General features: G+C 34.4%; 2 protein-coding genes across 5 annotated transcripts; one reads left to right on the forward strand and one right to left on the reverse strand.

The window, feature by feature from the left end:
• Positions 1 to 5,273: 5,273 nt before the first annotated feature.
• LOC126733262 (iron-sulfur assembly protein IscA, chloroplastic) lies at positions 5,274 to 10,062 on the forward strand. Its single transcript, XM_050436492.1, has 3 exons — positions 5,274 to 5,501; positions 6,908 to 7,126; positions 9,795 to 10,062. The coding sequence occupies exons 1-3, from the start codon at positions 5,342 to 5,344 to the stop codon at positions 9,935 to 9,937; spliced, it is 522 nt and encodes a 173-aa protein (XP_050292449.1). The 5' UTR covers positions 5,274 to 5,341; the 3' UTR covers positions 9,938 to 10,062.
• Positions 10,063 to 10,959: 897 nt separating this feature from the next.
• LOC126733263 (uncharacterized) lies at positions 10,960 to 13,187 on the reverse strand. 4 transcript variants are annotated; one of them, XR_007659662.1, is made up of 4 exons: positions 12,705 to 13,187; positions 12,125 to 12,181; positions 11,764 to 12,040; positions 10,960 to 11,392 (listed from the first exon to the last, which is right to left on the reverse strand). XR_007659662.1 is itself a non-coding variant. In XM_050436494.1 (4 exons), the coding sequence occupies exons 1-4, from the start codon at positions 12,910 to 12,912 to the stop codon at positions 11,385 to 11,387; spliced, it is 375 nt and encodes a 124-aa protein (XP_050292451.1). In that variant the 5' UTR covers positions 12,913 to 13,184; the 3' UTR covers positions 10,960 to 11,384. The 4 variants fall into 4 exon arrangements, 2 of the variants coding, with proteins under 2 accessions (XP_050292451.1, XP_050292450.1); XR_007659661.1 differs by having other exon boundaries at positions 10,960 to 11,397; XM_050436494.1 differs by having other exon boundaries at positions 11,764 to 11,865; positions 12,705 to 13,184.
• Positions 13,188 to 23,327: the final 10,140 nt, after the last annotated feature.

A 23,327-nucleotide genomic window follows, 5' to 3' on the forward strand; every position in this document is an offset into this window, starting at 1 on the left:
ATGCTGATACAAGACAGTGGGATAGAGGCAAGGTTCATGCACTATTCATAGCCAGAACTCGAAATGAGATTGGTTAGTGACTTGATAGATGCTGATACAAGATAGTGGGATAAAGGCAAGGTTCATGCACTATTCATAGCCAGAACTCGAAATGAGATTCTAGCCCTGCCCCTAAATGATACACAAGCTAAGGACTCTCTTATATGGATGGAGAATAAGTATAGGACCTTCTCAATCAAGACCGCTTATCATGTCGCGCTCCAGTTGAAGCAACAACAAATAATGGAGCACTCAAAGGCCTGGTCAGACAAGCCAACCTGGAAAAAACTCTAGACACTAAATGTACCCCCAAAAGTCAGAACCTTCATGTGGAGGGCATGCTCTAAAAACCTACCCACTCGGGACAATTTGTGCAGAAGGAAGATTCACGTTACGAAGGTGTGTGGGTTGTGTCAACAAAAACCCAAAACGATTGGGCATATACTATAGGAGTGTCCCCTTGCCAAGAATGTGTGGGCCTTGGTTAAGGGAAAGATTCAAAAGTGGTCTAACGAGGCTCGCGACTTTTTCTTGCTGTTCGGTTTTATGGTGCAGAGCTTAGACCAACAGGATTTGAAACTCTGGGCAACAGTGGCATGGTCTATTTGGAATGCCTGAAATAAGGTCTACTTTAAGCAAAAACAAACTCACCCAAGGACTATTTTGAGTGGTGCAGAAGGTCTACTGAATGAATACCAAAAGCTGATGGCATCTCGAATTTAATTTTTTTATATATAGATGTCTTTTCTTAGCTACGTTGTTGTAGCTTTAGTCTATGGCCAACTGTTTGTAGCTGACCTCGGACTTTACATGGCTTTTCTACTTTACGTGTATTCAGTTTGCTTAGATTAATAAAAGTTTTTGACCGGTTATCAAAAAAAAAAATTATATCAATATTTTCAAAATCTCATTGGCGATTATGTGTTTTATTTTATATTCCTATTATAAGGAATATAGTAAATTTCATGTCAATAGCACTTTCAATAAGATTTTTAAATTTTTATTTTTAATTACTATCCTATACTTCCTAATGAACCCAAGTTTTATTCACAATCTAAAAATTAAATTAAATTTTTTTTTATAGATCTGATAATCATTGTTCCCTAGTATTTTTTAAGCATGACAGGTATTAGTTAGAAAAATATAAAGAAAAAAAAAACATGATGGGTATTAATTATAAAGGATTAGAGTTCTTAAAGTATCTTCTCAAAAAAAAGTTTTTTTTTTTGGTTAAAAAGATACTTTCATTAAAAGAAAAAAACAAACTAGCCAAAGTCGGCTAACAGAATAGAGTTGATGTCTGAATTATGGAATATCCTCCATTCACATAGAAAGACCGCTAATATATCAAGCATGTCTAGCAAGCTTCCACCTCTACCATAGAATGGGGAAGAGGAATATGTTCAGACATTGAAGCTATAACCATCCCATGCGAATCACAAATCACGAAGTTCTTAAAACCCTAAATACTTATGGTTAAATAAATGATTCACATCTTGTTATAACATTATCATTCCCCTTCCTTTGTGTGTGGTTGTTTCTAAAAAAAAATTGACCAACCTTATTTTAATATAAATTTTAGATATAATGACATGCTAAACTGTATATCATTCATTTAAGGGCAAAACTTAGGTAAATTTTCTTAATTAATTTAAAATATCTGGTTGCATTGAGTTTAATCATCCTAAAAAATATATAAATACTTGTGCTACATTACATAATACAATAATGTGTTTGAATTTAATTAGAAAAACTAATACAACACTTAAGAAATTATAAATAAGTTTTGTCTCTCGTTAATTATAAATCATTAGGAATTAGGGTTTTAAGCACTTCATAGGAGTGGTGTGGCCTTAACCTAATACATAATGTCAAATGCAAAAACTTCACAATCTTCTTCATAAATTATTAAGGTGACCAATTGTGATTAATATTACATCTAGGAATAGCAATTAGGTTAGGCAAAGCCTACTCATAATTAAGTGTCCTATCCCCTCCTGCAAAGGGCATTATCTTGGCTTGTACTTACCTTATTCCTAATTTAAAATATGTAATAATACGAAGATTGATATTTAATAACATAAACATAATTTTAACCCAACAGTAATCTATATATATATATATATATAAAACCGAAACTTTTGAAGCTCCCACAATTTTCCACGTCAGCACAATATTTAAATTAAATTTAAATTAAATTAAATTTTCCACCTCATCATTATTTTCCTTTTTCAATGCAAATTAGACTTCTAGCCAAATAAGGACACTCTCCCACCGCCTCTACTCTCTCCTATTTAAGAATTGCTTGCGTAGAAAACCTAAACCCCAAAAACTTATTTTTGCCGCAACACAATTTTCTCCTTAAAACTTATTTTTCTTCAAGATTTTTTTTGAGGGCGGCTCATGCTTCACAATTCACATATTCCACTTATGTATTGGACTCCTCTCCTTCTTCGGTCAATGCATCAAAGTTAGGGTTATTTGATTTGTTCAATAAAAATTATAGATTTGTTGCTTTTTCTTATAAGTTTGTCAATTGTTGTTTTGTTTATTTAATTGCGGGACCTGAATCTTTTAACATCTTATTTTAACTTCACAGGAGACGATTTTCCATATACCTTAACAGAACTTGGGACCAAAGTGAAGGTGTTGAATTATAATGAAGCAGTTGAGATGGTTTTTCAAAGTACCAATTTGGTGGAAGGCGCAGGGCTTCATCCAATGCATTTGCATGGGCATAGCTTCTATGTGGTTGGATCAGGTCCTGGGATCTATGACAATGTAACCGACCCAAAAAGTTTTAATCTGGTTGATCCGGTTGAAGTGAATACTTTCGGAGTTCCTAAGGAAGGATGGCTTGCCATTAGATTTGTGGCAAACAATCCAGGTATGCAATGTCTCTATAACGTAAATATTAATTAGTTTTAGTTATTCTAAAAGGAAATGCATATGGGCTTAAAATATATACTTTGGTTCAAGATCTTGCAACCAACAACCTGACTAGCAAATAATAATAATTTTAAGGGAGAAGTATATAAAACCGAAACTTTTGAAACTCCCACAATTTTCCACGTCAGCACAATATTTAAATTAAATTAAATTTTCCACCTCATCACTGTTTTCCTTTTCCAATGCAAATTAGACTTCTAGCCAAATAAGGACACTCTCCCACCGCCTCTACTCTCTCCTATTTAAGAATTGCTTGTGTAGAAAACCTAAACCCCAAAAACTTATTTTTGCCGCAACACAATTTTCTCCTTAAAACTTATTATTCTTCAAGATTTTTTTTGAGGGCGGCTCATGCTTCACAATTCACATATTCCACTTATGTATTGGACTCCTCTCCTTCTTCGGTCAATGCATCAAAGTTAGGGTTATTTGATTTGTTCAATAAAAATTATAGATTTGTTGCTTTTTCTTATAAGTTTGTCAATTGTTGTTTTGTTTATTTAATTGCTGGGCCTGAATCTTTTAATTAAATCTTCAAATTTTTATTGAACAAATCAAATAACCCTAACCTTGATGCATTGACCGAAGAAGGAGAGGAGTCCAATACATAAGTGGAAAAGCTATAATCATGGATTCCCTTCTTTCTATTGTATTTCTCTATTGCGTAATTATATATATATATATATATATATTGTTTTATTTCAATACTTTTGAAGTTTTGAATCTTCTGATTTTTTTTAAAAAAAAAATTTTGGCCTTTTGGAAGTTTTAACATCATAACTTTTGGGTTTTATTTTTTCTATTATCAGAAATTATCTAGAAGATTTCAATGAATATCCATGGATTATTCTTTTTGAGGATAACCCATCTTTATCTTATATTTCTATTCCTAACTTTTTTTTCCTATATTTTTTCTTTAATTGTCCGTGTTTACGTCTCTTTTGTTTTTCTTATTTTTTCTTTAATTGTCCGTGTTTATGTCTCTTTTTGTGTGAGTATGTGTCATTGTATCTGGGTACTTAGGCAAAATCTATAAAGACTAAAGATGTTTTTTTTTTTTGGTAATGAATCCTGTGATTTTCATGACTTTAGTGAGTCATATTCTTAATGATCGAAATGGTTTTGTTTGACGTGGATTTTGTTCATATTGGTTTCAAAGTTTATTTCTTGGCTTATATTATAGATTGTAATATATTTATTCATCAAACTGTTTAGTTGAGTTTGTTTTCAAAATTGTTTTCAGTGTCGGACATTTTCTTGAAGCATGTTGGTATCATATATCAAAATATTGTTAAGTTGATAATAATAATAATATAGTTTAATAAATGTCTGAAACGTATAGCTGTTAACAAATGTTTTAGCTATATAATTTTATTTTACAAATTCAATTTTGGTGTTGTAGTAAAATAAACAAAGATTAAATTATATATTGTACTCAATACATTTCCCGTGCATCGCACGGGTTAGCGACTAGTGATAGTATAAAGCCAATCTTTAACACTAAGTCACTAATATAAATAAAATAAAGTTCACATCAAATTGTTTAGTAATACAATAATATAAAGTCCCCCACCTTCATCCCCATCCCCGTCCCATTAACTCTTCACAAAAAAAAACTCTTCACAAGACAGGTATAGGTCAAGGTGAAACCACTATCCCTATTCACATCATTTTTATATAGATATCTAAGGCCAAAATTTTGATAAAATTGGTAAAGTGCAGTATTTTAGGTTTTTTATTTTTTATTATTTAAAGTAAACGACAAGTTTGTATTGATCAATACACAATATTATCTTTCTAAAAAAAAATAACTTGAAATAAATGATGTATTTAAATATAATTGAAAAACCTAATATACTACAATTTTTAATACAACACAGATTATACTTGAGTTTTATTCTTTTTTTTTATTTATTATAGGATTTATCCTCATATTTAATCCTTAACTAATCACAAGTTAACATCATTCCACCTTGAATAGTTTTAAAAGTCATGTAAAAAAAAAAAAGGTTTTAGAAGTCCAAAAAGAGGAAGATTATTTTGTATCAAATGATAACATGTTATCCTTCTTAAAATCTAATAAATCTAATGCATGTTTTTTAATTATTAATAAATTAAATTATTTTTTACTGACATATTTCATATTTATTAAATTTTAATGCAACATAATATCATTCAATACCGAATACCTTCTCAAATCTCAACAAATATTAGTCCAATTAAGTTGTGAAACTGCGTACGTAATGGCAGTCTGTAATATTATCGTAACCTTAAACAAATTTGCATTCTTTCATTTACAAAATATAAGCACACACCAAAAAAATAAAAAAATAAAACGTTTCGGTTCTCTCCAATGGCGTCCTCTGCAATCACGACTCGTTGCCCCTCTATTCTTCGTCTACCAACGCCACGCCCATCTTCAAGCTCAAGCTTTTCACCCCCAAACTCTGTTTCTTTTCGATTCAATCTCAGCCGTCCAAAACCCATTTCAATTCGAGCAGTTTCTTTTCCAGGTTCTCCTTCTTTTTTACTTTTACATACATGTGCTTTGAAATGATATGTGTTTTTCATTTTGTTCATTGATTTTTGCTTGTTATGTTATTTAAATCTGAAAAAGTATGTGATTTGTTTTTCTTTATTTTGCTTAGTTGGTATGATATTGCATGCTTCATAGATTGATTTAAATGTTTGCTCTTTGTTTTTATTTTTTGATGGATAATATAGGGAAGTGTAGGCAAGTGAGCTTGTAATTGGATTTAGTTTGCTTGAAGCTGAAATGGGTATTTAGAAAAATTGTGTAGAATATGTTAAAGTGTCCAACTTTCTAGGAATTCTTGCCCAATTAGAAGAAGAATCTTAATATCCCTTTATTGCTTGTTAATTTGTATGATAGCTTTTTGGCTCTCTTTCTAAATCTAACTTGAACTGCTATTTCACCACAAAAAGTTAGATGGTAACACTAACAGGATTTCACAAGTTTTGGTGGTTATATTTGTGTCCTCAGGGAAGCATAAGTAAGAGAGCTTGTAATTGGAGTTAGTTTACTTGAAACTGAAATGGGTACTTACCAAATTGTGAAGAATATACTAAAAGTGTCCAGCTTTCTAGGAGATGAATGTTAATCCTTTTATTGCTTGATAATTTGTATGATGGATTTTTGGTTTTCTTTTTCAAAATCTAACTTGAACTGCTATTTCGGTTTACCTCTATATGGTTTGGTGGTTCTATGTGTGCCATTGGGGAAGCATAAGTAAGTCAGCTTGAGTTAGTTTGCATCAAACTGAAATGGGTATTTAGCAAATTGTGTAGAATTTACTGCAATTGTCCCAACTTTTATAAGAATTTCTGCAAGTTAATTTTTATGATGTGTTTTTGGTTCTCTTTCTAAAATCTAACTTGAGCTGCTATTTGGGTTTACCACAAAATTTAGATGGTTACTAGATTTGACAAGTTTTGGTGGTTATATGTACCATTTGTGTTAGATTTTCAGTTACATAGGAAGTTATCAATTTTAGGAGTGTGTTCTTCACATGGCTAACAGTCTAAGGATGAATGACTTTTTATGATTCTTATTTGTGTAATAAATGGTACATATATGACACATTATACCCTTTCTTAGCTTAGAAAAGAATTGCAGATATGTAAGAATATCACTTAACTTTTAGTTATATGACTTGTTTGAAATTCCTTGAGAAATATTCATTTTGTACTTCATAGTACATATGCTCCATGTGGCTGTGTTAATTTCATCCTTCTCATTCAGCTAATTGAATTAAGAGTGTATGCTGCATCCATCTTTCAGTTAATGATATTCTCACATACTTGGGAAATCATCCAGCATTGTAATTAGAATTATTTTAAAGTTTAAATTGCTTAATGTATATTATTATAATCATAATAAGTTCCTTCCGTGTTTTAGTTGCACCGACATCCGAGGGCATCGCACCTGCAGTTACTCTTACAGATAATGCACTGAAGCACTTGAATAAGATGAGGTCTGAGCGTAATGAAGATTTATGCTTGAGAATTGGTGTTAGACAAGGTGGATGCTCTGGCATGTCCTACACAATGGATTTTGAAAGTAGAGAAAATGCCCGACCAGATGATTCCATCATTGAATATAATGGCTTTGTGATTGGTAAGCCTTTTTTTATCTTATTTTCTTGCTTATGTAACGATGTACAGTTTATACAATTTGAGCCATAATTTATATCATAGTACAGGGGGGTATCAATAGTGGTGTCACTGTGTCAATCTGTGGAGATAACTTTTAGTAGACTGGTAGCCCATGCAAGGAAGGGTGTGCACCCAAAAACTGGCATGCTTTAAAATTTGAGTGATGCTGATCTACTTCCAAGATATTTGTTATGTGCTGCTTGAATTTTAATCTTAAAAGAGACTAAAATTTCACCTTATTTCTTGAGATTGATAAGGACTTCAAATTATAAATCTAAATGTAACAAAGCCATCAATTTTCTAGGGTTTTTTTTTTTTTTCACTAGAGCTTGTTTAGTAAAATGAAGCCCTAAAGTATTCAATTCAGGAAAAAGACATTCTGTGAATGTATACAAGGAATAGTTAGGTAAAATATAGATGTAGGCCTATATGGCTGATAAGTCATTAGGATATATATATATATATATATTACAATTAAAAGGTTTCTGGTTATATGTATATCATTCTGTTAAATTAGGGGTATAGTGAATTTGGATATATCTTCTGATTTCAAAAAAAGGTAGGTTTAGGGCACTAATGTGGAAGGGAGGTTTAGAATGATAGGTGAAGGCTTTATTTGAGAGAAAGTAGAGGAAATTGATGAGAATGTTGAAGTAAAAATAGAGCAGAGAGGTTTATTGAATAGAGTCAATTTTAGAAGGATTTTTGTGTGATGAGTAGGGTGATCAAATGGATTGCAACACAATTAGAATTTACAATTAGTAGTAAGAGTCATGCTCCCACTAGAGTTATTATTGCATCTGCCTTTTGATCAAAAGTTTTACATCTTACATAATTAGTCATGTTATTTAACTTTTTTATAAAAAAACCCTAGTATCTAATCTAAGACTTGAAAGTAATTCTTTAGACTCCTTTGTGTCCATTGTACATGAAGTAGTCTTTTTGTAATAAAATATTTCTTTACTTAAAAAAAAAAAAAAAAGACTTGAAAGTGAAACTAACTTAAGAGAAAAACAAAACTTAACAGTGAAAATGGTACCAGATCTCTTACAGGCAACAAAATGTTTGAATGATCACTAATCAATCTTCCAAAGACTTTTTATGGGTCCTATCATTTGCAAGTGTTATATGATCCCTTGTTATTCATATTTTAATAACTAACTTCAGCATCTTAGATGTTGCCAGTAATAACAACTTCAGGCAGAGCATTCAAATACCTCCTTTTTTTTATTGGTACCCATGCATGTAGTGAGTTTCAGACTCACAACTTTATTCTCACAATGGAACCGGAGAAAGTATACAGAAAATAAAATAAAAATGTTAGAGAAGAGAGAAAGAAAGCTTTTTCATTTATGGGCTTATGGTGTTTGTTATATTCTTGGAATGTGTTCACACCTGTAACCAGAACACAAACAACACATCTAGGCTAAACCTCATAGACCCAACCCATACTTCAGATTCCAGAGGGACCCAACCCATACTTCAGATTCCAGAGGATAGCTACGCAATTCCAATTCCAAAAGTATTCAAACCTTAGCCCCCAAATTAAACTACTGCTTTCTCTCTGAACCATGCTTCGTAGTCTATCTACCAATGAAGAGAATGAGAGAGAATACCAATAATTGTTTGGACAGATCTGCTAGGTAATTTCTGTGATAGACAAATTCATTTTTTTTTCTCGGGAAACAAACAGAGAGTTGAGTATATACCTGTAATCGGATGATGAAGCGGCGGAGATGAGATCACTGACCAAAAACAAAAATTTACCTATCAAAAAGATGGTATTGTTCAATATGATAATTTTTACCTATCAAAAAGATAGTATTGTTCAATATGATAGAAGTCAGATCTAGTTGTCAATTATTGGGAGAATGATGTCCACACAATAAAGAATAATCAACTCAACTGAAGCTAGAGTGGTGCACTGGCGCTTAGGCAAGATGATCATCAATAGATGAAGCATGTATGGTGCTGTGATCTCTTGCAAATTGAAGATAATTGAAAAAAAGAAAAGAAGGAAAAGTCCAAAAGAAAGGCAAGATAATCATCCATACATGAAGCATGTATGTGTTGTTTCAGATTTTGTAGTGATCTTTGATAATGATTTGGACAAGCACCACCATTATCAATGGCTATAAGTTTGGGATTGTATCCATTTCAATGCTAAGACACCTGGGAAAACACTAGTTTTAATGTCCTCCTATCATTTCATGCTGATGTGAGTAAACTGAGGTACCGTATGGGAGGTTTTTAAAAGATGTCATGATTAATAACTATGAATAATGTGGGTTGCCTACATTTAGTGCACCATTGATCTCTTCTGTAGTATTAGCATTGAAATTAATATGACAAACAATACAGCACTCTTGCTTTACTCTGATTTCTGGAAGTCAGTGTGTTTTTCATGTAGAGGAAACTTGATACACCTGAGTCGTGTATTGAGACAATCATGCCGTTCATCAATTTAAAGTTGCTGATGTGATTTGATTAACTGATAACTGGCTATCCAAATACCAAATTGCTTAAAAAAAAATTAATTCCAGAATGCCTCTGCATGCACTACATAATGTGAATGTGATAGAGTCCAACACCTTAATCCTTCTAATGTGTTTTTTTTTTTTTTTTGGCAGTTTGTGATCCAAAGAGCCTTCTTTTCATATTTGGGATGCAGTTAGACTACAGTGATGCACTAATTGGCGGAGGCTTTGCCTTCAAGAACCCAAATGCTACGCAAACATGCGGTTGTGGTAAATCCTTTGCAGCAGAGATGTGAAATTATGTGTAAAACAGCTGTACTAAGAGTAAATAGATCATATCAATAACTTTGAAATTGTGTATCAACTTTTTGCAATGGATTAATTTGCCAGTAATGTATAATAAAAGCATTTTCTCCCTCAAGCCTTCCAATTAGTTAATTTTTATATTCTAATGCATTTGATATTTCCATAAACTGCTGCCAATTTCTGGATTCACATCATATAGTTGCATCCTAACTAAACCACAATTTCGATATGCTTGCAAGGCTCTATAACCTGGATAGTACTTTTTTGAAATCTGAATTTGTTTCTTCAACACAGCCTTAAAACACCACGATGTGGTAGGTATCATTTATTACTAAATTCCGCCCCCACCCTTGATTTAATCATTAATGCTCTATCATGTATAACTGTTTTTAGTTCCATAAATTACATGTATATCTGCTAGTGGGATTTCAATCTCTTTATCTTTTATTCTAAAAAAAAAACAAAAAAACAATAGCAATGTCTTACTGCCACTTCCTTGTCCTCAAGGAGGCTCCTAGTCCTAACATAAACTCATGCTCGCACGTTCGATTTGCTGCCTTCATTGGTCTTCATAGAACATTTCTGAATCATCTCAATTTGCTTTTTAAATTGATGATGTTATATTAGTTTGAGTTTACATCTTAACTAAGTTGTGCTGCACATCTTTGCGCAAGGCTAGGGAGTATGTCAACCATTAACTTTTCTTCTTGCCATACAACAATGCAAAGATCTGACCTTTGAACCCCCACATAATAGATGGTCCGGCTCCTTTGCAGAATAGATAGATAATTACATTGCAGGGAACCTGGTGCCACAAACACATCTAGCCATGTAAAAACTCTCTAAACACAAGTTTCACCATAACTGTTCGGACTCAATATTAGTTTACTAACAGGTCTTCTGCTACTCTCCAGTCCACAACCCACCCTTGGAAGAACTTTGATAAAGCTATCCAGTTCTTGCAAAAGAATAAGAAAAACAGAATTTTTTTTTTTTTTTTTTTAGGGGGGGGTGTGAGATGACTGAGAATTTTTAAGTCATTGTAGGAACAAACTGAAATATCCGTTAACAAAGAAGCAGCAGCTTTGGCTGCCAACAAATCAACTGTACAGATCAATGTTAGAACTAAACATTATTGATCAAAACTTCCTAACTAAGAAATATTGCTAATCAAACTGTGACATTAAAGAAGCAAGGTTGTTTCAAAAAGCAACAAGCCTCGTGATCAGCATCGTCCTTGTACATTCTTACAAGAAGTCATTCTCACCATAACATCAGTTGCAATTGACTTGGAAAGCAAATCCTCACCCTTAATGCACCTAGCCTCTAGCAATCCATTGTTTACACACAGCCACTGTATCACATCCGAGAATAGCTTCGAACTTGTTGGTCTATAATATGGAGCAGCAACAGCACATTGTTGTTGCGGTTACTGTATTACTCTGCTGTCCTGAGCATTGAGTTTAAGCCAATTCAAAAACCAACATCATTGATCATTGTACAAACTTCATCTAAATTTTGTGATTGGACCAAATTTAGTTTTCTCATTTGATAAAATATGGGTTGTAACAAAACCTACAAAATTATGTCTCAATTTGTTGTACTTGGGAGGTCAAAGAACATTTTTGGTTGCTTGATTAGGGAGGTGGTTATAGATTCATCGAATTATCTTTTCAATGAATTTCCCACTATGGACTGAACACCAAATTTCCTTTCTTAAGTTACCATATTTGAAACAAACTTAATCAAAAGATTGTGTTTCTCTTGTTTTGTTATTAATAAATGAAATTATAAAAATGGGAATGTAGCAATGTACCATCTTTCTGGTCGTCTTTCTTCTGCTTTTTAAACGATTCTGGAGGGCTATCCGTGGCAATCTTCTGATCACTTGTATATTTGTTGATATTTTCTTGCTTGGCTGCATGCAGGTCCAAGATTTTACAAAAACTGTAGGAGTTTTTTTCTTTTTTCTCTTTTTGAGATGTATAAATATTACTCAGATTATCTGTAAAGGTTGAACAGGTAACCAAAACTTCCAGCCCTTATTCGAGAGTGTGGAAATGCCATTTGGTACAAAGACCAATGGCTTGTAACTATAAGATGGTTGCCAAGAAAGTCATAAAAATTAATAAACGTTTCAAAATAAACTTAATTCAAATCAAACTCTAACAACCTACCCTTTGGAATACGGTTCTCTTCTAGCAGTTGTGCCCTGGGCTGCTCTTTTGTCAAATCTGCATGTTAAGCCATTTTAATTAGTAGTTGGGAAATCTATATTTAATATTTTGTTGGGAAAGCCGATAGATAGAGCAAAGAGAACTTTTCTTAATCCTGCTGCTGAAACTTGAAAGTACTTTATGATACAGCTATCCAAAAACAACTCTATTTGTGATCTTTTTATTGCTTGCTAGGATCTTTATAAAGAACTATACATGTTCAATAAGTCAAAAATATAGGAATGAATTACAAGCCAAGACTTGTAACTCAGGGGGCTTAATTTGTTCTTTTGTGGAAGAGAACCTAAGTTTGAATCCCTCCTCCCCCACTTGTTGTATACAAATAAATAAGAACAATCTACAAAGTTTTAGTTTCTGGAACCCATATTAATGTATGATTTGGGAATTGACAAACAACAATAAAAGGCACCACAATAGCCAATAATATTTATTATATAAAGTAACTCAGTTTTCAAAAAAAAAGTCTTAACAATCTACCATCTCTCCTAATGTTTTCTTGCCTAATAAGTAATAAGATTACCAGTTGGATTCTTTTTCGCTTCTGATAACTTTGGATTTGTATCTGATTGGTTGTGCACAGTCGATATCTTTGTAAGGTTGGGATTGTGTGGCTCTTCTGGTACATGGCTGGAGACTTTGCCTTCATTGCAATTAGTGCCCCGTTCACTAACATCCTTTTGCTGCTGTTGTGGCTGCTTCTGCTGCTCCATTGGAGTCCGAATGGGCATTCTAGTAGTATGGTTGTCCTTTCTGCAGGTTGAATATTTATAAATCAAAGAAACTATGAAATTTCTTTCTAGCTCCTTTAATATTTATCTGAATAAATGATGCTGCTTATGAAAATTGAAACAACACATGTAAGAATTAAAAATAGGTCAAAGCATTCTAGAACTTGTTGCTAGGTTCTTCAAAGAAGAAGTGATTTCCTCTTCATAAGATTCTCAAAGAAAATTCCTTGATGAAAAAAGAAAAATAATGGCAATGGGCTTTATTCTATATCCTACCTGGAAAGGAATAAAGCTTAAACCATGGAAAGGGGATATATGCTACATTGCTAATTAAGCTATATTTATCTATATCCTACCTGAAAATGAATAAAGCTTAAACCATGGAAAGGGGATATATGCTACATTGCTAATTAAGCTATATTTATCTATATCCTACCTGAAAATGAATAAAGCTTAAACAGTCCTTTCACTCCTTTGGTCTAGTCTAGTCTAGTCATGAAAAATCACATTCATTACTATAAAGATCATAATTCAGAACCTTACTTTCGTGTAGCTTAGCTTCAAATTTCAGAACTTTCTTTCCTTTGTTCTACTCGTGAAACATGCCATGCATTACAAATTTACAGATAGAACCTTACTTTCATAGTTTCATTTTCAAGATCCAATCCCACTTTCTATCCAATGATTTATAAAATTTAAGTCAAAAGGTGCTTCACGACATAAAGGATCCTCTTCATTTACTTTTGAAATGAAAAAAGGTTTATTTTAAGGTGAAGTTTTAATATTTACTTAAATAAGGTTAAAACATGGTGTCCTGCTATTTAAGATCAGTTTACATTCCACTATAAAATGGACCATTACATTTTCAAAACAAATTCAAGGGATCCTTTTTCTTTGTTCACTATACAATCCATTAGATTATTAATGAGTTAATGCAATGCCAAATGTAGTGTAAAGGCATACCATTTTAACTAAATTCTAAATTCACTTCCACATTAGGAGGAAAAGTCTATATCTCAAGCTTTTTTGAGGGTATGATACCTCTACTAGTAACAAGGTTACACATAATAGTAACTTTGTCACATCTATTAGTAACTCATATCACATTGAAAAGTATATAATTATACAGTTTTTTAGTTTTATTTTTTTATTTTTTCATGTTAGATTGTGATATGATCAAATAAGATAGTGTCTATGTTAAATCCGACGGTAAGTTCTGCCATGTCATATAATAACTCATGTTTTCACTTTTAATATTTGTTTTTGTTCATTTTGGATAGGCAGTAACAAGGTCACACATATAATAAGATCCCCTAGTAAGTAGTAACTCATGCTACATTGAACAACAATTTCGTGATTGAATGAATCGAACCTCGAGTGATGAGTTAAAGCACTTCATTTTAGCTTTACTCAATTAAGAAATTGAATTGGGACTTTTTGGAGTGAGTGAAGGAAAGTTCAATTATTTAACTTACTAATCGCATAAGTACACTCCATTACCGCTTGGAAAAAAGAGACTAAGGATCTTTTTTTTTTTTTTTTTTTTTTTGAGTAAGAGTTTCAACTTATGGCGTTCGCTCCTGATGATAGCTCTTTATCATCAGACCAAGACACCAATTAGTTTTTGGTGTAGGCAGAGATGGAACCCAAGATCTCTTATTCAACCATCAGAAATTTTACTAGTTGAGCTAGCTAGAACCTACGGTGAACTAATGATCCATTTGGATTGAGGGAGAGGAAGGGAGAGTAGAGTAGAGTAGAGTAGATTTAGTACAAAATTAGTATATTTTTAGCCAACTCTACTTTATTCCCCTCCACTCCCTCTCCTTCTCCCCTCCATCCAAACAGGCCCTAAGGTCTTAGTTGTACTATATATGATTTCTTTTATAAATTTGGTAGGAACTTAAAAATAATAATAATAATAAACTATAAACATAAATTGGTACTCTCAAGCTTTGATTTTCTATAGAAATGCGACTTGAAGAATAGCTTTAAGGATCACAAGTCACAACTATAGTATGGATAAGTATTGTTGAACAGAGTACCAGACCTATGAAGAAGATGCCACGCGTTGGTGAAGAAGAATAGACGCACCGTTTTACTTATTGATTTCCTCTGTTACTTAATGAAACAGTGCGCATCACACCTTGCTCAAAATATCTGATCAGTGCTAAGTGCTAGCGCGAAGACTTGTTGGTTTCAACTCAACTAAATCCCTAATTTCCAGGATGTGATCCACATAATTTGGGGCAGTTAAGTTAAGAGTGGTTAGCTTAGAATTGTAGTATATAAACAGCTTAATGAGTGTCTGTGTAATCTATCTAGAATTTTCTGCAATTGAATACAATAAGTTTCTCTCTCTCTCTCTCTCTCTCTCTCTCTCTCTTATACCTTACTTTCTTGCATTTTCTTTCTCTTTCTCAAACTTTCTTACTCTATGTTTGTTTGGATAAACTTTGTTCTTCTCATGATCATTACTGAAACTCAACTCACTGATTACCGAGTTTTCATCATGGTATCTGAGCATGCAACTGCTGCTACAAATCAATCTTCAACAATGGCAGCTTCAAATTCAATAATGGCATCGTCCTCATCTACTTCCTCAATGTCATCTAGTACAACATCTAATCTGTTAAATCGACCTCTTTTACTTCTCTCTAATATGTCCAATATGATGACAGTGAAGTTAGATAAGACAAACTATATAGTTTGGAAATATCAAATTACAATGGTTCTTGAAACCTATTCTTTGTATGAGTTGCTTGAAGAGCCTCAACTAATTCCTGAGAAATTTTTCAAGGATCTATCTGGATCTTATTCTGCAATTGTGAATCCAGATTTCTTGATTTGGAAATCAAAGGAAAAAGCTTTGCTTACCTTTATAAGTTCAACTCTATCTCCTATTGTACTTGCACTTACTGTTGGATGTGCAACTGCTTTAGAAGTCTGGAAGGTACTTGAAAATAGGTTTTCATCAGTATCAAGGTCTCACATCATGAATCTTAAGAGTGAGCTTCATAACTTGAACAAAGGAGGTGATACAGTGGATATTTACCTTCAAAAAATCAAAGTTGTAAGAGACAAGTTGCTAGTTGTTGGAGTAATTGTTGATGATGAAGAGTTACTCCACATTGCAATTAAAGGGCTTCCTAAAGAGTACAATGCACTCAAATCAGCAATCAAGACCAGGAGCACACAACTAGGTTTTGATGAACTCTCTACTATGTTAAATGCAGAAGAAGAAGCACTCAATGAAGGGTCAGAGATTAAAGATTCTATTTTTGCCTTAGCTGCATCAACCAATCAAAAACCTAATGGTCATAACTATAATCAGAATCATAATGGAGGAAGAGGCAGAGGTAACTTTAACAATAGAGGAGGCAGAGGTGGTAGAGGATCCAATGGTTCATATCCACAATTCAACTCACAATTCCACTCACAATTCAGTCCCTTCAATCATTTCCAGCAGGGCCAGTCAAGTTCTAGAGGTGCTAAATCAGATAGACCTATTTGTCAAATCTGTGGAAAGGTTGGACATTTGGCTGTGGACTGTTATCATAGGATGGATTATGCCTATCAAGGCAAACATCCACCTGCAAAGCTGGCAGCAATGGCCACTACTTCAAATGCCTGCTTCACTCAAGATCAGCCTTGGGTAGTTGATAGTGCAGTCACTGATCATGTAACAGCTAGCCTCAATCAACTCAATCCCAAGCCCTACACCACTCAGGATCATCTAACTGTTGGTAATGGTCAATCCTTGCCTATTACATATGTTGGTAAATCTCTCATTCCCTCTTCTTCTTCTGATCTTCATCTCAATAATGTCCTTAAAGTTCCATCCATTACATCTAATCTTGCATCTGTCCATAAACTCTGTCATGATAACAATTGCTGGTGTTATTTTGATGAACATATTTTTTTCAATCCAGGCCTTGGACACAAGGAAAACTTTCTACCAAGGCAGGAGTGAAAGGGGTGCATACCCCATCTATCCTTACCAGTCTTCATCACAACTACACTTGTCATCTAAGTCCTGTACTCAAGCTTTTAGCTCATCTGTTTTTAATAAGTCTCTTTGGCATATGAGACTTGGTCATCCTAATGATCAAGCTCTCACTAGTTTGTTTCCTAGAGTCAAGTCTGTACAGAACAATGATACTGTTGTGACTCAACCTTGTACTCACTGTTTGTATGGAAAAATGCACAAATTGTCATTTCCTCATTCTGATTTTCATGCCTTTTCTCCTTTTGAACTTGTGCATTCTGACTTGTGGGGTCCTGCACCTATTGTTTCTGTCAATGGATTTAGGTATTATATCCTATTTGTTGATCATTACTCTAAATTTAGTTGGCTTTTTCTGCTAAAGTCTAAATCAGAGGCTTTTGCCAAATTTGTTCATTTCAATGCTATGGTTGCTAATCAATTTTCCTTAACCATCAAGACCTTTAGGTTTGATGGAGGGGGTGAACTTACCTCAAATGAATTCAAACCCTATCTATTAAATCATGGCATTACTCATCACATTTCCTGTCCTCATACACCACAACAAAATGGTGTTGTTGAGAGGAAACACATACATATAATAGAGACTGCCATTACCCTTTTATCCCAAGTCTCTTTGGCTTCTTCATTTTGGACCTTTGCAGTTCAAATTGCCCTTACCTTGATTAATTTTCATCCTACCTCGGTTCTTAATTGGAAATCTCCTTGGTTCAGGCTTTATTCCACCTTACCTGACCTTACTCAGCTTAAAGTGTTTGGTTGTGCTTGTTATCCCCATCTTAGACCTTACATAGCTCACAAACTTGAACCTAGGACTAGAGAGTGTATTTTTATTGGCTATCCTACTCATTCTAAAGGCTATCTTTGTCTTGATCCTCAATCTAAACACGTTTATACTTCTAGACATGTGGTTTTTAATGAAGCTAAATTTCCTGGTTTACCTTCTACTCAGTCTGTATCTTCTTTTCCTCACACTTCTATCCCTACTTGGTTATCCAATCAGCTTTACTTCCATTCTACAAATCAGCCTTCATTGCTAGGTTCTTATCCATCTTCCACACTTCCTTCCCTATCTCTCATTTCCCAACCAGCTCTTGTTTCCTCTTCCCAACCTATGCCTTTATCCACTTCTAATACATCCTCTTCTCCACATAATCCTATATCCCACTCTTCTCCTGCCTATGTATCTGATCCTCCTCTTCCCATCAATCCACCTATGACCTTACCTATACCATCTTTAAACTCCCATCCTAAGCAAACCAAGTCCAAAAATGGGATTACCAAACCCAAGTCTAAACTGTGTTATAAAGCCACCATTGATTATTCCTACACTAAACCTTCTTCCTACAAAATTGCCTCTCAATATCCTAAGTGGTGTGAGGCTATGGATGCTGAATTTCAGGCACTTCAGAGGCAGCAGACCTAGTCCCTTGTTCTTGATCCTCCTCATGTTAACTTGGTTGGATGCAAGTAGGTTTTTAAGCTTAAATTGAATAGTGATGGGTCTATCTCTAGATACAAGGCCAGGTTGGTTGCTAAGGGATTTCATCAACAGGTTGGTGTGGATTTTCATGAGACTTTCAGTCCTGTTGTCAAGCCTACAACTATGAGACTTGTCTTGAGTATTGTTATTAGTTGTAATTGGGAATTGAGGCAACTTGATGTGTCAAATGCTTTTCTCCATGGTTTTTTGAAAGAGGTGGTCTATATGCAACAACCTCCTAGATATGTTGATTCTACTCATCCTAATTATGTCTGCAGATTACATAAGTCTCTCTATGGACTTAAGCAGACACCCAGGGCATGGTTTGAAAAGTTTGCATCTCACATACTTCATCTTGGCTTCACTGCGTTCATGGCAGACAACTCTTTATTTGTTTTCTACTCAGCCAAGACAATCATCTATCTTCTTTTGTATGTGGATGATATCATAATCACTGGGAATGATTCTTTTCAAATTCAGAATTTGATTACAGCTCTTGGTCAGGTGTTTGAGCTTAAGGATTTTGGGTCTCTTAACTACTTCTTGGGCATCCAAATCACTAAGTTTTCTTATGGTCTCACTCTCACATGGTCCAAGTATGCTTCTGATGTGTTGCACAAATTTCACATGGAAAACTCTAAGCCTACAAAGACTCCTTCATGTTCTTCCACTCGTTTGGTTCCTCATGATGGAGTTCCTCTCTCAGACCCTTCTCTATACAGAAGCATGATGGGTGCTTTCCAGTATCACACCTTCACTCGCCCTGATATTACCTTTAGTGTTCATCAATTGTGTCAATTCATGAGTCATCCTACCACAACTCACTTTGAGGCTGCTAGGAGGGTTCTTCGTTATATCAGAGGAACATTACATTTTGGGGTTTCTTTTACTCCAAGCCCTTTGACTCTCACAGCTTTTTTAGACGCGGATTGGGCTGGTGATCCTACAGATCGTTGCTCCACTACTGGGTTGCTAGTGTTTCTTGGCCCCAATCCTATTTCCTAGTCTGCCAAGAAGCAGGGCACTGTGTCTCGTTCTTCCACAGAGGCTGAATATCATGCCTTGACTTCTACAACAGCTGAGTTGTCCTAGCTTCGCACTTTATTTCAAGAACTTCGTATTTTTCTCTCTCATGTTCTAGTTGTTTGGTGTGACAATGTATCTACCATTGCCCTTTCTGCAAATCCAAGTTTTCATTCTCGGACCAAACACCTGGAGGTTGATTATCACTTCACTCGTGAGAAAGTTCTTCACAAGCAATTACAAATTGGCTTCGTTTCTGGCAAGGATAATATTGCAGATATTTTTACTAAGCCTCTTCCTGCTCCGCCCTTTCTTTTTCATCGCGCCAAATTGCTGGTTGATTCTTCCCCCATCAATTTAAGGGAAGATGTTGAACAGAGTACCAAACCTGTGAAGAAGATGGCACGCGTTGGTGAAGAAGAATAGATGCACCGTTTCATTAACAGTATTGAGAAACAATACGCACCGTTTTACTTATTGATTTCCTCTGTTACTTAATGAAACGATGCGCATCACACCTTGCTCAAAATATCTGATCAGTGCTGAGTGCTAGCACGAAGACTTGTTGGTTTCAGCTCAACTAAATCCCTAATTTCCAGGATGTGATCCGCATAATTTGGGGCAGTTAAGTTAAGAGTGGTTAGCTTAGAATTGTAGTATATAAACTGCTTAATGAGTGTCTGTGTAATCTATCTAGAATTTTCAGCAATTGAATACAATCAGTTTTCTCTCTCTCTCTCTCTCTCTCTTACCTTACTTTCTTGCATTTTCTTTCTCTTTCTTAGACTTTCTTACTCTATGTTTGTTTGGATAAACTTTGTTCTTCTTGTGATCATTACTAAAACTCAACTCACTGATTACTGAGTTTTCATCAAGTATATCGTCACAACATGAACAAAATTGATTTGCATATCTGTTAGGTTCAACATATTGGAATAACAAGTTAACAGTAATGATTGCTGGAAGTATTGATGATAACAGTACTCTCTCTTCAATTATTGTTTAAGATATTAGCAGATAATTCATTGTTGATTTAGTTGTCTTTTGATGAAATTTGAGATATTATCTGTAACAACACAATCTAATTTTCTTACCTTAAAACATTCTTTCAATTTTTTTCTTTTTTATGAATCATTCTCTTTTTATCTTTCCATGGGTTGGGATCTAGGAAGCACGGACGTGGCACCAAAGGAGTCGCACCTGCGTCCGATGCGGCGACGCGCGAGGGATGCCACTGCCCGCGCATGTTGACACCCTATTTTGCAACCCGTATTTAACCTCACATGGAGGGTAAAAGGGTAATTTCATATTGAAAATATGCATCTTGATTCTGGTCATTAGATCCTTAATCTCATTTCACCAAAATGATTTTGATATTGTAACGATCAAATCGATTAGTCATGAGCCCTAATAGGACCATTAGATTGAAAATTATCATCAAATCAAGTTTTAATGGCTGAGATACACTATCACAAATTGAGTCTGACTATATGTGATTATGAACAATTGAGTTCAATTGGTAATAAGTATAATCAATTTGAGATTGATGATGTGTCATAATTTGATTGGTTAGGACTACATTTTATGGTAGGGTTGCACACACCTAATTAACTAGATAGTTAAATATTAATTATTCAATGAATAATTTGTGCAATTATCTTTTAATTAGAGTAAATTTGGAACCAATTAAGTCTGAAATGGGAGTGATTGGAGTCATTTAATGTTAATTGGGAGCTAATTTGGGACCTATTAATGTTAATTGTGCTGAAACTATTTTCTAACAAATGATTTCTGCTCACCATTTCATCGATATCTCTCAGAATATTTTGAATCTGTGAATGAGGAAATTTTCCCAGAAACTAGGCATCCGGGGCTTCAATTTGAGCACAAGAATGAGACAATTCCGATCAAAATTGAGGCAGATATGATTTTTCAAAGTTGGCTCTACAGGCTGTTACAGCAGCTACGGGAAAATCGAATTTTGCTTGCTCTTCACTCTCATCAATTTCCACATTTAATGCACCAGATTTCCCCAAATGCTAGAATGAGGTCTAGGTTCATGACTCTTTGTCAACCCTCATTAAATAGCATTCCATTCATATTTCCTCCACCACTACTATATAAACCCCCCTCTCCTTCATTCCAAGACAAAAAACCCCCCTCTCTTCTCTTCTCTTAAGTTCTAGTGAAGTTGAGTAGTCTTGTCATATCTTGGTCTTCCTGAGACTCAAGGTATTGAGTGAGACTCACTTTCCCTCTCCTAGATCTTCTTTTCCTTCACCCTTAGGACCTCCATCAAGAGTCCCCTCCTCCACCATATGAATCTTGCATGAAGGTATAATCTCATTCTCTAACTATTTGTTTATGTTGTCATGATGAGAATTTAAGATTAAAGCATGATAATTCTCTTGAATATGTTTGAATATTCTTAATTGTTCTTATGTATTTTTCACATGTTCTTGGTTGTTCATCACATGTTCATGCATATCATTAGATTTAATCTTAGATCCACATCAAAAATATGAAAAACATATTTGTTTAATAATTCTTTCAAATCCTTGAATCTAGATTATCACCATCCACACACATTCACTAAAATTTATTTTTTCAATCCTTAATAAATTGAATTAGAGTTTATCACATGCACACACATTAAATTCAACATGCAAATTAATTGATAACATATTAGATGATGTGATATGAATATTGACCACCATAGTCTAGAAGACTGGTTTCACCGGGAAGGTGGGTGCCTAACACCTTCCCACCTTGTAACATAGCCTCCGAACTTAGATCAAGGGTTAGTAGATCAAATACTTATCCATGTAATTTTCAATTTCTAGATTGTAACTAGGAAACAAAGCCATGTACTTTATCTTAGATTGTATTTAGGACCAAAGCCATATAATTTTCCTATGATAAATGTAAATTCAATTTCAAATTAATAAAATGAAGAATTTTTCAATTATGGTTTTCTTATTTTTCCAATAATTAAATAAGTGACGACTCCATTGTAAAACCCTTAATCTAAAGGGGGAAATATAACTAGTTGAACATCCATTTTGAGAGGCAATAACACGACTTCACCCATTCACGTGGGTTTGGCTCAACATCCTATAAAAATGGATCGGGGGCGCGGTCTCTCATAGCGCATCCGGCCACGTCCTGCCACGTGTTTTTTTTTTTTTAGCCAACTCGCGCTGACACAACTCAGACATGGGCCGATTCACGCTAAATCGGGCCGACTTGGGCCTTATTGGGCGAAACGGCCGATTCAAGTCAAAATTAAAAAAAAAAAAGGTGCAAAACGCACCGTTTGAACTTAATAACAAACCCTACTTTAGCTTACTTCATCCAAACACCAAAGTTCAGCTCTCTCTTACTCCGTCACTCGTCTTTCACTCTCTCTGTGCTCTCGCCTCTCTGCCTCTGTCTCTGCTCTCCGTCTCCCCTGTGGCTGTGAGACACTCAACCAGACAGCCACTCAGTCATTCATTCAAACTTCAGCTCACTTCATCCAAACACCAAAGTTCAGCTCTCTCTCACTCCGTCACTCGTCTCTCATTCTCTCTGTGCTCTCGCCTCTCTGCCTCTGTCTCTGCTTTCCGTCTCCCCTGTGGCTGTGAGACACTCAGCCAAACAACCACTCAGTCACTTCAGTTCATTTAAACTTCAGCTCTCTCTCACGCATTCTCAACTCAGGTATTGATATAAACTATAAAGCTTTCAATCTTAGTTTGATTTGTGACTTGTGATTTGTGAATCTGTGAATCTGTGATTTGTGAATCTTAGTTTTATTTAGTTAATAGTTATTACTTATTACTCATTGTGATTTGTGAATCTGTGAACTTGGGCTTGATTTATTATTAATTTATTTAGTTAATACTTAATAGTTATTATTTT

The sequence above is a fragment of the Quercus robur genome, chromosome 6, assembly GCF_932294415.1.
Source record: "Quercus robur chromosome 6, dhQueRobu3.1, whole genome shotgun sequence".
NCBI lineage: Eukaryota > Viridiplantae > Streptophyta > Magnoliopsida > Fagales > Fagaceae > Quercus > Quercus robur.

Bases quoted from the DNA above. Each gene is read 5' to 3' on its own strand.
- LOC126733262 (XM_050436492.1), top strand. From the start codon at position 5,342: ATGGCGTCCTCTGCAATCACGACTCGTTGCCCCTCTATTCTTCGTCTA. The intron at 5,502-6,907 runs GTTCTCCTTCTT...TCCGTGTTTTAG, and splicing joins TCGAGCAGTTTCTTTTCCAG to TTGCACCGACATCCGAGGGC. The intron at 7,127-9,794 runs GTAAGCCTTTTT...TTTTTTTGGCAG, and splicing joins ATATAATGGCTTTGTGATTG to TTTGTGATCCAAAGAGCCTT.
- LOC126733263 (XM_050436493.1), bottom strand. From the start codon at position 12,912: ATGCCCATTCGGACTCCAATGGAGCAGCAGAAGCAGCCACAACAGCAG. The intron at 12,182-12,704 runs GTAATCTTATTA...CTTAACATGCAG, and splicing joins AGCGAAAAAGAATCCAACTG to ATTTGACAAAAGAGCAGCCC. The intron at 11,866-12,124 runs GTAGGTTGTTAG...ACCTGCATGCAG, and splicing joins AGAGAACCGTATTCCAAAGG to CCAAGCAAGAAAATATCAAC.